The sequence below is a fragment of the Coregonus lavaretus genome (genome assembly GCF_964263955.1).
Source record: "Coregonus lavaretus genome assembly, chromosome: 9".
NCBI classification, from domain to species: domain Eukaryota; kingdom Metazoa; phylum Chordata; class Actinopteri; order Salmoniformes; family Salmonidae; genus Coregonus; species Coregonus lavaretus.
In genome coordinates, this window is record NC_139996.1 from 10,138,255 (window position 1) to 10,151,938 (window position 13,684).

The following is a 13,684-nucleotide window of genomic DNA, read 5'->3' on the forward strand; positions in this document are numbered from 1 at the left end:
AGGTGGTGAATGATCCTCTATGAAGGAATCACTATGGAGGATCAGATAATCATATAACTTCTCTTTAGATCTATGAATATCAGGAAAGTGAGAATAGGGGACTCTGACTTTACTGACAAACAATTATCACACTATTTACCAGAACGCCTGGATATGTTTTCATAGAGTGACATAGTATCCCACCCTTGACACTACACTCTTCACCGACACTACTGGAAAAGACTGGTGGTCACTCCTGACTTCGGAGGTGTGGCCAATTAGCCTCTACTACACTTCCTGAAAGGCTCTCGTCGTATCCTTTACAAACACTGAGCTCCAGTGATCCAGTTTACCCCAGAAGCAGACAGGAAACTAACCCTTCTCCAGTTTGGATGTATTATTTAAACACAGCAGTCAAAGTACGACAAATCCCACTACCCTGCTTTGGCTTCACGTGAATCACTACAAATAATGAATAGACACAACATCCATGACAATGTCTTTCAATCAAAGCGGCATCATGATTGACATTATTTGATGTATCTATACACATTTTAATAGGGGAAATTCCTGTATTATTCTATTTGACTTACAGTTGGTGAGTGCATACATTTTCATACTTTTTCATACTGGCCCCCCGTGGGAATCCAACGCCATGCTCTACCAACTGAGCTACACGGGGCTACATTCTATGAATGAAGTGTTTCAGATGTATTGTTTGGAGGTTGGCGTGGTATCCGAGAAGAATGGCCTTGACACAAGACCTGTGTAGGGTCGTATTCTAGAGTAACCTTGAACAGGCAGGATGTGCTTGATAAGGTCTTTAACACTGATATATTCAGAGGACGTACAACTTACAGTTTTTCTCAATCGTGTACAAGCATTTTTTGGAACAATGTCGATTTTCAAAACAGAGTCCACAAGACCCAGAACTCTGTGGCGTTTTGCTAAACAGTAAATACGTTTTCAAAATGTAGTTGCCTTCTCAAAACATAAATACATTAATCAAAACTATATTATACAGTCAAAACATAAATACATTCATCAAAACTATATTATACAGTCAAAATTGCAAATACATTCATCAAAAGAACACGATTGCCTGCAAAAAGATCAACAAAACCATACTTATCTCTTGAGGCCAAGCAGACAAAACATTAAGTTAGTCTGTCTTTTAAAAATCCCAGTAGATAGATACATTTTCTTTGTATTCACTAAATCATGATGATCAAAATGGGAAGTATAACTATCCAAAGGTGTAGAATTATGGGAAATGACTCTGCTTTCATGCGTATTTCACCAAAAGATGGTTATATGTTCATACACATCAAAACAAATATTATTCCTGCTAATTATTTTAATAAAAAATAAGCACATTGTGTGCAGGATTCATTAATTGGTATCATCCCAATCCAATTCCATGTATTCAATACATAGGCTGGTTTGCACATAGTTTTGTAGACTATTGGTGCACAGAAACACAATCCACAATAGAAATAAGGAAAGGTGAATACAATGCAGGAACACAACTGATATGAATGTATAGGCCTCAATCCACACCAAAGCAAAGCTCTGTAATGGAAGGTCACAATGTTGGAGATGATAACTTCCGATTAACCCAAAGTTACTTAGAAGTAACCCAACTTCATTCTCTGCATCTCTGCATGTCCGCGATATTGTAAAAGATGATCAACATTAGACAGTCCCATTCCCTAGATCTTTTCATATATTGTACATGGAATGACACTGATGGGATGATTTATAATTTTGTGCAGTAGTATTTACTGACTGCCGGAAACAGTTAACATAAGTGCACACATTTCTCTTCTGATGAAAATAATGTGTAACTATTCTGTGAACAAAACACTTAGCATTGAATTTTGTATTCACTGATGACATTTGTATTTAAAGTTTTGCAAAACGTGGTCTAAGATATGCAAGTCAGGTACTAAGGCAAGAAAATGATCAGAAGTTCTGTAAATGTTTTGGAGCATTTGATCATTGCTGTTCTGCTATAGGTACTATACACCAGTGGTTCCCAACCAGGGGTACTTGAGAAGACTCATGAGACCATAGGCTTACTGGTCAAATGCACATGAAGGGGTACTTCAGAGGAACTCAGGCAAAGCTAAATTCAGCTGGTGGCACAGTCAGGGGCGTCATGCACCCCAAAAATCTGAGGGGGAACAAAGTATGTGAGGATGTCTGGAGGTGGTTTGGAGGGGCAGAGGGGTACTCCGGGCAGACCAAAATTCAGTTGGTGGTACAGTAACTGAAAAAGGTTGGGAACCACCGCTATACCGATCCACTGTAGATTTCAACACAAAACTGTATCAGTGTGCCAACTGCTCTAAAGGACCCCACCCCCCCCCACCCCCCTTCCAATCCTCAGCTTATGAACCGTGCATTACATCCCAAGACTCATTACTAATGTCCCATGCTTTACGACCCGCTTCCTGTGTTTCCTTTGGGACCAATCAAATGTGGTGTTTTGGTGTGGAAATCTACAGATCAGAAGATGAGACCATAAAATCTGTGACGCAGAGAAAATACAGATTTTCTTTTGAAAACTTCCTCTGTATATGTTTATGTTGTTTATCAGGAAGATGGAGGCACAGTGTGGCATCGTTTAGTAATTTGATGAGTTGTTTTCATTCAACAATGGCTTTCCTCCTGTCTTCTTAATGACTCTCTTGATGTCATTATGGGAAGGGGAATTGGCAAGCCTGTCACGTTATGTGTGGGGAAAAAAAATCTGATTCCAAACATCACTCGTTAATGTGTCCCATTCTTAAACCATTGTTTCCGATCTCAAACAGTAACCCGACAACAAAGCCACAACATCTTCCTCAGCCAAGCCTCCCTTTAAAAATCAATTGGTTGCACCCACTGATCCTCACTGGGTTATGTGAACACATTGTAGCCTGCATTATTTGATGTGAGTGCCTTGGGACAGGTAGCCTACAGTTCCATGTTGATCTAAAGAGATGGGAAGAGCATCCTATCACTAGGTCAAAGAGCAGCAGGGGGAACACCACTTGAGAATCAGTGCTATGTTGTGAGGAAGAGTCTCCTCCTCCACTTATAGATTGGCCTGTCACACCAACCATAACTCTGCTAGAATTAAGTGCTGGCGAAACAAAAGTGGTTGAAAACCGGTCCTGTCCATATGAGGAATGGGTCCTTGACTGTTGTTTTCCTGTCTGGCAGAAACTGTGGTCTAAATCAACAGCTGTGCTTTCCTATATGGCTAAATATGCTTTTATCTGCTTTTGTAGACAATGCATTGGCTGTTTGTTATGACATTTCATCACGTCTCATGATGAATTCATCCTGGGTCAAATGCTCACATTCGCCCTCCTCCTGAACCCAGCTATATCATATATCCTATATAAAAAATTTGTTATTACACAATTCACATGTTATTATGTAATAATAAAAACAGAGATGTGTGAGAAGTGAATCCAGAACAGGTTGTGCTTCCAGAGCTGCCCCCGTTTGGTCTTTAAAGGTGTGTGGCCCCCAGTGGCCCCTGATTCGGGGGCACCAAGCACATTTGGCCCCTCTTCCCGTTTCCTCTTTCCCAGTGTCCTTTCTGACTGTGTCCCAAATGGTACCCTATTCCCTTTGAAGGGCCCTGGTCAAAAGTAGTGCACTGTAAAAGGAATAGGGTGCCATTTGGGACGCTGCCTCTGTCGTCACCCCTGGAAGTGGACATTATGTTTGGGGAAAGTTGCCCCCCTCACTCTCTTTATTCTGGTAGCATCTTCACTGTAGAGTCTGATATTAAATGTTACCAGACAAACCATGGCAAGGGTCTGGCTCTTTTCTTGCCTTCTGCTCACCATGGCTGTGTATGCACTGACTTTTGAATTCAATCGCATTAAAGGTAAGGCAAGATTTTTTATCAATATGAAAAAAGGGATGCTGCAAATGTTTTGAGTTTCGTTGCATTGTTATGGGCCCGGGCAATACTTATTTATAACTATTTTGATCACACTTTACTTGAAGCAATCAGATATAATGCTGTATTACTTGTTATAAGCATGCATGAGCACTCATAATGTCTTATTAATGTGCTTATAAAATGTTATGTATTTCTATGTGGAATTTCTTTAATGGATTAAACATATTAAGTAATTTAGGATAATTTTTAGATGATAGCAAGACATTATAACAAGTTATTCAAAGATAACATCTTATGACAAGTCTTATTATGCATTATACATTATACAATAATTGAAGTAATAATGTTTTTTTCTTCAGTTTTCATTATTTTTGTGTGTAGTCTACTCTTATTGCAATCCATTCCATCTGATGGATTTGACTTGTGCAGTTTTCCCTGAGGTTGGCAGAATCTCCGGAGTGTCCATGGTGTCTTATGGGAATCAATACGCCCTGAATGCCTCTCAGGCTAGAGCCATGTGCCTGTTCCTGAACGTCACCATAGCGACCAGGGAACAGGTCCATACTGCTCACCAACATGGACTGGAGACATGCGGGTAAAAAGCACAGCACAAATAAAAGTTCTCAGAGCAGGGTTAAATATCCACTACCAAATAATATCTCATGTGTGGTCTTTCAATCAGATATGGCTGGATAGATGAACAGATTGCAGTTATCCCTCGCATTGTGCAGAGCATGAAATGTGGCAGGAATAACATTGGGTTATTAACATGGAAAACAGCGACAAACAAAGCCTTTCATGTGTTTTGTTTCAATTCAACAGGTAAATATAACTTTTATATATTGAATTATCATGCATGTTAAATTAACTAAAGCAGAGCATTGATCATAAACATGTTGCAATGAAAAATGCATTTAAAAAATAGTTTGAATGTGCTTTACTTTAGAAAATGGACTTGTTGATGCCTTCTCTCACAGATTTAGAGAATCCTTTGGATATCACAACACCTAAAGTCCAGACCACAACAAAAACTACGACCACTACAACAGTCTCAACATCAGCACCAACTACTACCAAAACGGTGAAAAACAGGGTCAAGACAACACCTAAAGTTCCAGCACCTAAATCAACGATACAAGTCTCAAGATTGGCCCCCACTACCACAACAACAACCACTTACCTGGTCCAGTCAACAACCAGCTTCATCTCCACCTCTCCTCCTCCCTCCCCATCCCCATCGTCCCTCTCCTCCCTCCCTTGTCCCACTTCCCTCTCTCACTTACTTCCCACATCCTCTCGCTCTCTCCCCAGCTCTTTCTCTCCCTCGTCTACACCTCTCATCTCGTTTTTGTCTGTCACCTCTTCCTCCCTTGTTTCCTCTCCTTCTCAAAACACCTCCACCAACCACGTTGAAAGCCCTGTCGGAGGTAGGTGATCATCCTCATATTGCTATTTGTCATTGTCAATGACATTTATGATCAGCTTCCATTTTAGATGTGTATAATATATTTGGCACACCTTTATCCTTTCAGCAATACCTACGGCGCTCCTCATCACTCTACCCTTGCTGGCTGCGGCAGTTGCAGTGTGCTACTACAAAACGTGGGTCTTCTTATGTTTACATTGCTGTGTACTTACTTTGATCATAAGCATGTTATACATATTATACTATACGTTGATAGTAAAGATTTTATACATGATTATGCGTGAATATATTTATAACTAACCCAAGATAGTTAATCTGTGTCGTTTACAGTTGGAGCAAATGAAGCATAGTTGGCAGAACAAGCAAAGAGGTGGGCAGAGCCAAGCACGAGCTAGTGAGATCCTATTGGCGCGTTGTAGCATGTATTTGCATATTCCCATTAGGGAAAGTGTCCTCTGTGAAGTGCGCATGTGCACAAACTCAATTCGACCTTGCACTCCTAAACAATGCAATTTTTAACAACGTCTATAAAACGTAGAACAATGTGTTCGTAACAGATTTTAGTTTTGGGAACATCATATATTTTTTGGATCAGATGTTTCATTGATGAGAAAATGAGTAGAATGCCGGCCCAGTTTCACCTAGTTCCATCCTCTCCCACTACCCGCGACTGGACTTCCTCTCACTACCAAGTTTGGTGGTGAGAAAATGTACTAAACGGATGCTTCAGCTTTATAGTCCCTGTGATGTGTCTGGGTTACACCTTCTGTCTGTGGTAAAAATGCACTATAACTGTTAGCGTAACATGTTACCATTTTGCTCTTCTTCTCTCCATGTTTCTTTTACATTTACTTCAAAGGACCAGGGGTGTTTTCCCAGTCCAATTATGGCGCAGAGGACAGCACAACTTGAAGCATGACATAGAGACTGAGATGTGGAGACACACGGACAGTGAGATGGATCTGCAGGACCCACAACAGAGAAAAGGAGGAGAGGAGAATGGAGACAGGAAGTCCACCAGTGACATCATCATCAGTAATCTAGAGACCACAACAAATGGCCCTTAGTAGCAATAGACGGCCATGTTGAGGGGGATTTACAGTGCTGAAAAAGACATTAGCAAAATATATAATTGATTAACAGAAACTGCAGAAATAAGTATTAGGAACTGTAGACATAAGAGAGGTCTGCAGAGGTTTTTTTCAGAAAATGTTTCTGATAATTCAATGTATTTTTTTTAAATAAACGATTGTAAACAATCAAACGAAAATGTTTTCCTTTGCCTAGATTCCCTGTCATCTATTTATTTCCGTTTTATTTTTTATTAATTCATTTGATTTGTCTGTCCAACTTGCATTTTTTACAGTTTCAAGTCACATTTTGTTTTATGAGTTGCAGCAAATCTTCACTTTGTTCAATAAAAAAAGAAATGCTACTAAAATGTCGATTTATTGGTGAGGGCCTAGAGCAGTGGTTCCCAACCAGGGGTACTAGGACCCCTGGGGGTACTTGGCCTATCCACAGGGGGTTCTTGAGAGGACTCATGAGACCATAGGCCTAATGGTACAATGCACATGTGGGGGTACTTCAGAGGAACTCAGGGCAGAGCAAAATTCAGCTGGTGGTAAAGTCAGGGGCATCATGCACCCCAAAAATCTGAGTGGGCACAAAGTACGTGAGGATGTCTAGAGGTGGTTTTCGAACACCTGAAACAGCGTTTTCCTGCAATCTACAGCCATAATCATTATGCTCAGTGCTTGATTTGAACTGAAATAGGTTCCAGTACTCATTTTGGGTGCAGGTACTGTTTATATTTAGGTGCAGGAGCTCCAAGATACTTTTGAGCTAATATTCTATAAGAGGAACAGGAGCTCAAGCAGTAGAACATTTGAGGTGCCAGTGAGCTCCTGCCCTAGTCAAGCACTGATTATGCTTAATTCTATGTAAAAATAAAAATGCATATTTTTCTGCATAACTAAGCATACATCTTGAGCTGTCTGTATCCTCCTAACTGGTGGTTATTTTTTAAAAGAAACTATGCTTCTCTGCTTCTCTGCTAAAATCTGGGTAACATAAAGGAATGTGAGTCTTATTCAGTATGTTTAGTTATTGCCAGCTAAGATAGTTATACAAGCTAGCTAGTCTAACTTAATTGACAGCCTGAAATGGCTTCTTGGTAGCTAACATCAGTTATGAGGTTGGGAGATTGAGAACCTAAATGGGCTTTCATAAAATTGCTAGGTGGCTAGTAGTATTACAGAGAAACAAAACAAAACAAAAATATTTTTTACAGGACAAACCCCCTATGGGCAAGATGCCTCTGGGTACAGTAACCTAAAAAGGTTGGGAACCACTGGCCTAGAGAATACGTTTTGAATTGGTGGGGACCGTTCCCTTACGAAAAAAGATTGCAGTCAGAGTGCAGTAAACTGCAGTTAGAGTTCCGTATACTGTAACTGCAGTATGCTGCAAATACTGCGTCCAAAATAACACCGTTTTTTTTTACTGCAGTAATTTGTGTAACTGCAGTTAGAGTGCAGTATAACTGCAGTTATTCTACAATTACTGCGTCCAAAATACAACAGTTGACTGCAGTTACTGCACTGTTACTGCAGTTTCAAAATGGCAATCTTTTTTTGTAAGGGTTGCGTGGACGGGGGAGAGCCTCGTAAATGGCGTCCCTTGAGAAAGCAAGAAACAGATGTATGTCAGGAGAAGTGCAGTATTATCATAAAGAGACGTGTACTTGGATGACGGAGGAGGAATGGAGGGAAAAAGAGAGGCAGAGGAGGTCTAAGAGAAAGAGTGAGGAAGATTGTGAGCTTGAGTCTGTAAAAAAATGCCGGAAAAAAGGGTTGTTAAAGAAGAATGGTAGGAAATGTAAGCAAAGTGAGCTGAAGACAGGAGGAGAAATGGAAGTGAATGAGGGTGAAGTATCGGAGGTGGTAGGTGTGGTGAAGTACTCGGAGCCCGAGGCTTGCACAGAGGGTCAGGATAAAGATGAGTCTGTGACAGTAGGAGTTACGTTTTTGGAAAAAGTGGACCCTTGCCTTTTGCCTGATCCATTTGTGGTTTCAGGATGGGTGAAAAAAGCGTTGGGTATAGTGGAATCAGTGAGGGTAACCAGAAGTGGTCTAGTGATAATTGTTTTTGTTTCTGTTGGTCAGAGGGAGAAGGCGCTCAGAGTTAAACAAATGAGGGAAAGAATTGTGAATTGTTTCGCTCTCAAGAAAAGGGCGCCATTGAAAGGAGTGATTACTGGGGTAGCAGTAAATGTAAAAGTTGACAAGCTGAAGGGGAAGATTCCCGGTGTTTGTGATGCTCGTCGTTTGGTGCGACGCAAACAGGGTGGCGAGAGTGGTGAAACAGAAGAGTCATTGTCTGTTCTTTTGAGTTTTGAAGTTGAGTCTTTGCCTGATAAAGTGAAGTTAGGATATATAAGATATCCTGTACGAGCTTATGTGCCGAATACATTACGATGTTACAGGTGTCAAACCTATGGGCATATGGCAGCAGTGTGAAGGAGGGAGGTTCCAAGGTGTGAGAAGTGTGGAGAAGGGCATGGGACAAAGGAATGTGTGGCATTGGGGAAAGTAGTGGTATGTGCTAATTGTAGGGGTGCCCATGGGGCTGGGGATCAGAAATGTCCCGTGCGAGAGAGGCAGGTTGAGGTTTCCAGGGTAAGAGTAGTGAAGAAGTTGTCATATGCTGAGGCAGTGAAGAAAGTAGAGGAAGATGGGTCAATGGGGAGGAGTGGTGAGAGTAGTAGGTATGTACCAGTGCAGAGGGATAGGCCAACAAGTGATATATGTTTCAGTAAGATTGGATTTTTAGCATTTATAGCAATGGTTTTTAATTGTACTGCAGGGATGGAACGTAAGTTGAAGAAAATTGAGGTTGTGGTGGCAGCTGCAGAGAGGTATTTGTGTGTGCGAGACATCAGAAGGGTTACAGGGTGTGTTAAGTGGTGATGTCCCATCATTTCTGGTTGAGGGCATGAGGTAGGAATGAATATATTTAAATAGTGTAGTAGGGTGGTGTTAAATATTAATAATATTTTTGAATTTGTGAGTGTAGGGTATTTCTTTATTTTATTTTTCAAGCAAAGTATAAGGGAGTTGTACTCCAGTCTAGTAGGTGGCGGTAATGCAACAAATTGGATGCCAACCGCCGTTAAATCTCATCAAAGAAGAAGAAGTAAGGGTTGCGTTTCACTGCCATCTACTGGCAGGTTGCAACCAACCGGTGTTCTTACTGTCGATTTTCGATTGGCGGCTGCCCTGTAAGTAGCTAGTGGTTACTATACAAGGGAATGAACCAGTTCGAAGCAGAAGATAACTTCTCTCTTTGATCTTAATTATCCCGTATTAAAGTCGTTACGGAACTATCAGTCTGCCATAATGCGACGTTTCGGATCTGTGCAGCAAAAGATACCTTGTGTGTTTCTGACTGAGGTGAAAGAGGAACAGTCCAGAAAACGCGAATGTCAGGTGAGTGTCTATGAGTAACTGCAGTTAGCAGCTAACGTTTGATAGCTTAGCTAACTAGTTAGCGTACGCCAGCTAAAATAACTCAAATTAACAGTCATAGTATATCCTAAATACTACTGTATACATGAATGGTTTTGTAGATTAATTTTGTATTTGTTTTCCTAATAGCTAGTAGCTACGTTTTGTTATCATTCTTACTCTGCACCATAGTTAGGCGGATACTAAGCTAATGCTAACTAGCTAATTATGTCAACACAGCAGCAGTTGATTGGTTAGTGGTGCGGTCTGATGATGCCCCATTGACTGAAAGCCAGGGCGATGTTCAGTACGGGAACGTTGAAGATAGAAAAGCCATGACTAATGCTAACGTGATTTCTTATTCTATATACCAAAGAGATGTTTGCTCTAGCACCATCATACATTTCTATCTGAACGTTGGCCAACGTTGTCCTGCTGAACGCGGCCCAGTTGAGCTCTTGAAATGTTGTCCACAGTAGGGTGTTTTCACCATCTTCTCTCTTGTGGCACCAATGTGAGGGGTTATGGCAGCTGAAACGGTGTTGCAGAATAACAGAATAAACTGCTATTTATTCTGTTACCAATAATATTTGCATGTTAATAGTGTCTTCTGATTTACAATTATTGGCTCATCTTTTAACTAAATGCAATCTATTAGCTTCCAAAATGTAAGTAGGTATATCTAGCTGTCTGATAACACATTCTGATGGAATGGCTTGTCTTGCACAAGGTAAAAACCCAGAGTGCATTGAGTGGAATGTAAAAAAAAAAAAAAGATCTTGGTTCCATTCTGAATATAGCAATGTGAATGCAAAGAGGACTCGGACCACAAAATTGTGAACTGGCAAAATAGTTGAGTCCTCATTCAAAGGCAAGGGCAGTGTGAATACAAAGAGAACTGAGTTATTTAGCTTCTTTTTTTTTTTTTTACCCCAGAGTTCACTTTAAAGAGGACTGAGAACGGTTATTTTAAAGAGGACTATATTTTGGGCTCCCGAGTGGCGCAGTGGTCTAAGGCACTGCATCTCAGTGCTAGAGGCGTCGTTACAGACCTGGGTTCGATTCCAGGCTGTATCACAATCCAGCCGTGATTGGGAGTCCCATAGGGCGGCGCATAATTGGCCCAGCGTCGTCCGGGTTTGTCCGGGGTAGGCAGTCATGGTAAATAAGAATTTGCTCTTAACTGACTTGCCTACTTAAGTAAAGGTACAAAATAAAAAACACTCTAAGATGCACACATCTTTGTGTATATTGTATGACAACAAACACATTTAAATTGAAATGGCACAATACAACAAAATATGTCCATAGTTTCTAGGTTATGACTGTTTTCTAGCTACTTTGTGATTTACCGGTAGCTGCTGAAAAAAGACAGTCAGTTGCACTTACTATGCAGGAAATCTTCACCTTTTCGCTATCTTTTTTCTAACAGCAATTTCAGGTTGTAGCCACCGAAAATGTGAACCCTATAGCACTGGAATCGAATATTGACGGTGCACTTACCACAGAAAAGCTGGATGGCACCTGCTGCTATGTTTCCATTTATAAAGGTGAGCTTTGAACTGCATAAATTAACATTGCAGCCCACACAGGTGGGTCTTCATTACATTTACATTTTAGTCATTTAGCAGACGCTCTTATCTAGAGTGACTTACAGTTAGTGAGTGCATACATTTTTCATACTGGCCCCCTGTGGGAAACGAACCCACAACCCTGGCGTTGCAAGCGCCATGCTCTACCAACTGAGCTACAGGAGGCCCTCCATGCCCTCTTTATGGTTGAAATGAAGCTCCCTCATATCATATCAAATCAAATTGTATTTGTCACATACACGTCTTTAGCAGCTGTTATTGCAGGTGTAGCGAAATGCTAGTGCTTCTAGCTCCGACAGTGCAGTAAATGTCTAAACTGTAAATGGTTTATTTCTTTTACAGGGCAATCATATCTCTGGGCTCGACTAGACCGGAAGCCCACCAAGCAGGCAGACAAGAGGTTCAAGAAGCATCAGTATTCCCACAAAAGTTGCAAAGGTTTCACCTGGAATGTGAAAGAAGACTTTAAGATGGTTCCAGAGTCTTGGGTCCCAGCACACAGAGTTCAGCACCACAATGGACAGCCTGTACCAGATGAGCACGGACACATCCCAGGTGGGACACACTAAATATGGACACACTCTTTGAGCTGGTTTCCCGGACACAGATTAGCCCTAGTCCTGGACTTAAAAAAGCCTGTCACTCACTCGCTTTTCACAATTTGCTATTTACTAACAGTATGTCCTTTTATATGGGAACTAAAATACTGATGGTACTTTCTCAATGTATGTTCAGGTTGGGTTCCTGTGGAGAAAGACAACAAGCAGTACTGTTGGCACTCCTCTGTTGTGGACTATGATGCTGGGGTAGCGCTGGTTCTGAGGCCCAGTGCTGAGAATGAAGACCTGCTAGAGATCACCATGATACCACTGGCTGATCTCCTGGAGCAAACCCTGGAGCTTATTGGAACCAACGTCAATGGGAACCCATATGGTAAATGTGACATACAGTCCAAGTCCTACACTGTACATGTACACATGCACTTCTGAACGTGGCCCCTTAGCAAGAGCATCTAAATAGTGTGTCGTTTCTGACAGGGATGGGAAGTAAAAAGCAGCCTGTCCACGTCCTGGTTGCCCATGGGAGTGTGCGCATCAGGAACCCTCCCCCGGTGGACTACCAGCAGTTGTGTTCCTGGTTCCAAGACAATCAGGAGGGCCGTGTTGAGGGGATCGTCTGGCACTGTAATGACGGGACCCTGGTCAAGGTAAGCGCTCTAGGGGCGCCTATTATGCAATTAAATTGAGACTTGGACTGTGGTATGTCTTCAGTGTTCCCCCCTCTCTCAATATCAGCTATAATGTTGTCTTTTTGATTATGTCCTGATTTTAGTATTTGATATTTTTGATTACTTAGCATGTTGGCATGGTTCCCTCAACTATGAGATCCAATTTAGCTCAGGTTTTCTCGATCAGTAAAAAAAATAAATAAGGGTGTTATTTTGTTTACTCCAGATCAGGAGCTTTGACATTTTAAGTGGTAAAACCAGTGTGTGTGTGTTTGTTTTGGCTGTAGCTCCATCGTCATCACCTGGGGCTGAGATGGCCGGACGGCGACACCATCCTGAACGCTCGGCCTGTGGTCGTCCACGTCGACGGGACCATACGAGAGTATGACATCACCAGCAAGGACTTGTTTACATCTCTCTCCCAGTTAAACGGACATCGCTTCAGCAGACTGCAGGACATCCAGTTTGACCCTTAACCTTAATTTAACCAGGAAGTACCATTTAGGTCAGAAGACCTTTGTCCCTAAATCCACCAGGAGCTGCCTGGAATCTTAAGAAACATTCCTGTTTGTAATAGTCCGTGAGTCAGTGAGGTTGGTCAGGCTCACTTGGGGTAACAATGTCTCATAGTGATTTTTTGAAGGTCTATGTCCCTAGAGTTGAAAATGTGTGACAGCAATGGCAGCTTTCTGTATTATCACTCCAACCCATGTATTCTTCCCATAGGGATTTTACCCTATGACAAACAATGTCAGTATATAACAAGTTATTGCTCACGTATACCCTGTAATCATATAGCATTGGAAAGCTTAGATTCACAGCTATCCATCAGATACATTCTCGCAATGTTCAGGTCAACAGAACTTTGACCTCTATGGTACATATTAGATGTACCTGTATAAATTGCTTTAAAAAGGAAATCCTGATACATTTTAAACTTTGTTTAACAAAGGTCATGAAATAACATTTCAAATTATATATAATATAACCAGCTTTGAATGCGCTAGCTACAACTATTTAAAAAAAATCTCCCATATTGTGCCA

The 13,684-nt window shown here is 41.3% G+C and overlaps 2 protein-coding genes across 2 annotated transcripts; both read left to right on the forward strand.

Moving 5' to 3' along the window:
• The first annotated feature begins 3,726 nt into the window (after nt 1-3,726).
• Nucleotides 3,727-6,748, forward strand: lyve1b (lymphatic vessel endothelial hyaluronic receptor 1b). The gene is made up of 6 exons (XM_084168527.1): nt 3,727-3,868; nt 4,316-4,481; nt 4,569-4,708; nt 4,864-5,313; nt 5,419-5,488; nt 6,172-6,748. The coding sequence occupies exons 1-6, from the start codon at nt 3,787-3,789 to the stop codon at nt 6,377-6,379; spliced, it is 1,116 nt and encodes a 371-aa protein (XP_084024653.1). The 5' UTR covers nt 3,727-3,786; the 3' UTR covers nt 6,380-6,748.
• A 2,811-nt stretch (nt 6,749-9,559) lies between these two features.
• On the forward strand, nt 9,560-13,128 carry rlig1 (RNA 5'-phosphate and 3'-OH ligase 1). Its single transcript, XM_084169421.1, has 6 exons — nt 9,560-9,802; nt 11,253-11,370; nt 11,755-11,967; nt 12,148-12,345; nt 12,450-12,619; nt 12,928-13,128. Exons 1-6 carry the CDS (start codon nt 9,713-9,715, stop codon nt 13,114-13,116), a joined length of 978 nt encoding a protein of 325 aa, XP_084025547.1. The 5' UTR covers nt 9,560-9,712; the 3' UTR covers nt 13,117-13,128.
• Nucleotides 13,129-13,684: the final 556 nt, after the last annotated feature.

Coding starts and splice junctions, on each gene's coding strand:
- lyve1b (XM_084168527.1), top strand. CDS start 3,787: ATGGCAAGGGTCTGGCTCTTTTCTTGCCTTCTGCTCACCATGGCTGTG. Junction 4,482..4,568: donor CATGGACTGGAGACATGCGG/GTAAAAAGCACA, acceptor TCTTTCAATCAG/ATATGGCTGGATAGATGAAC. Junction 5,489..6,171: donor GCAGTGTGCTACTACAAAAC/GTGGGTCTTCTT, acceptor TTTACTTCAAAG/GACCAGGGGTGTTTTCCCAG.
- rlig1 (XM_084169421.1), top strand. CDS start 9,713: ATGCGACGTTTCGGATCTGTGCAGCAAAAGATACCTTGTGTGTTTCTG. Junction 9,803..11,252: donor CCAGAAAACGCGAATGTCAG/GTGAGTGTCTAT, acceptor TTTTTCTAACAG/CAATTTCAGGTTGTAGCCAC. Junction 11,968..12,147: donor TGAGCACGGACACATCCCAG/GTGGGACACACT, acceptor ATGTATGTTCAG/GTTGGGTTCCTGTGGAGAAA.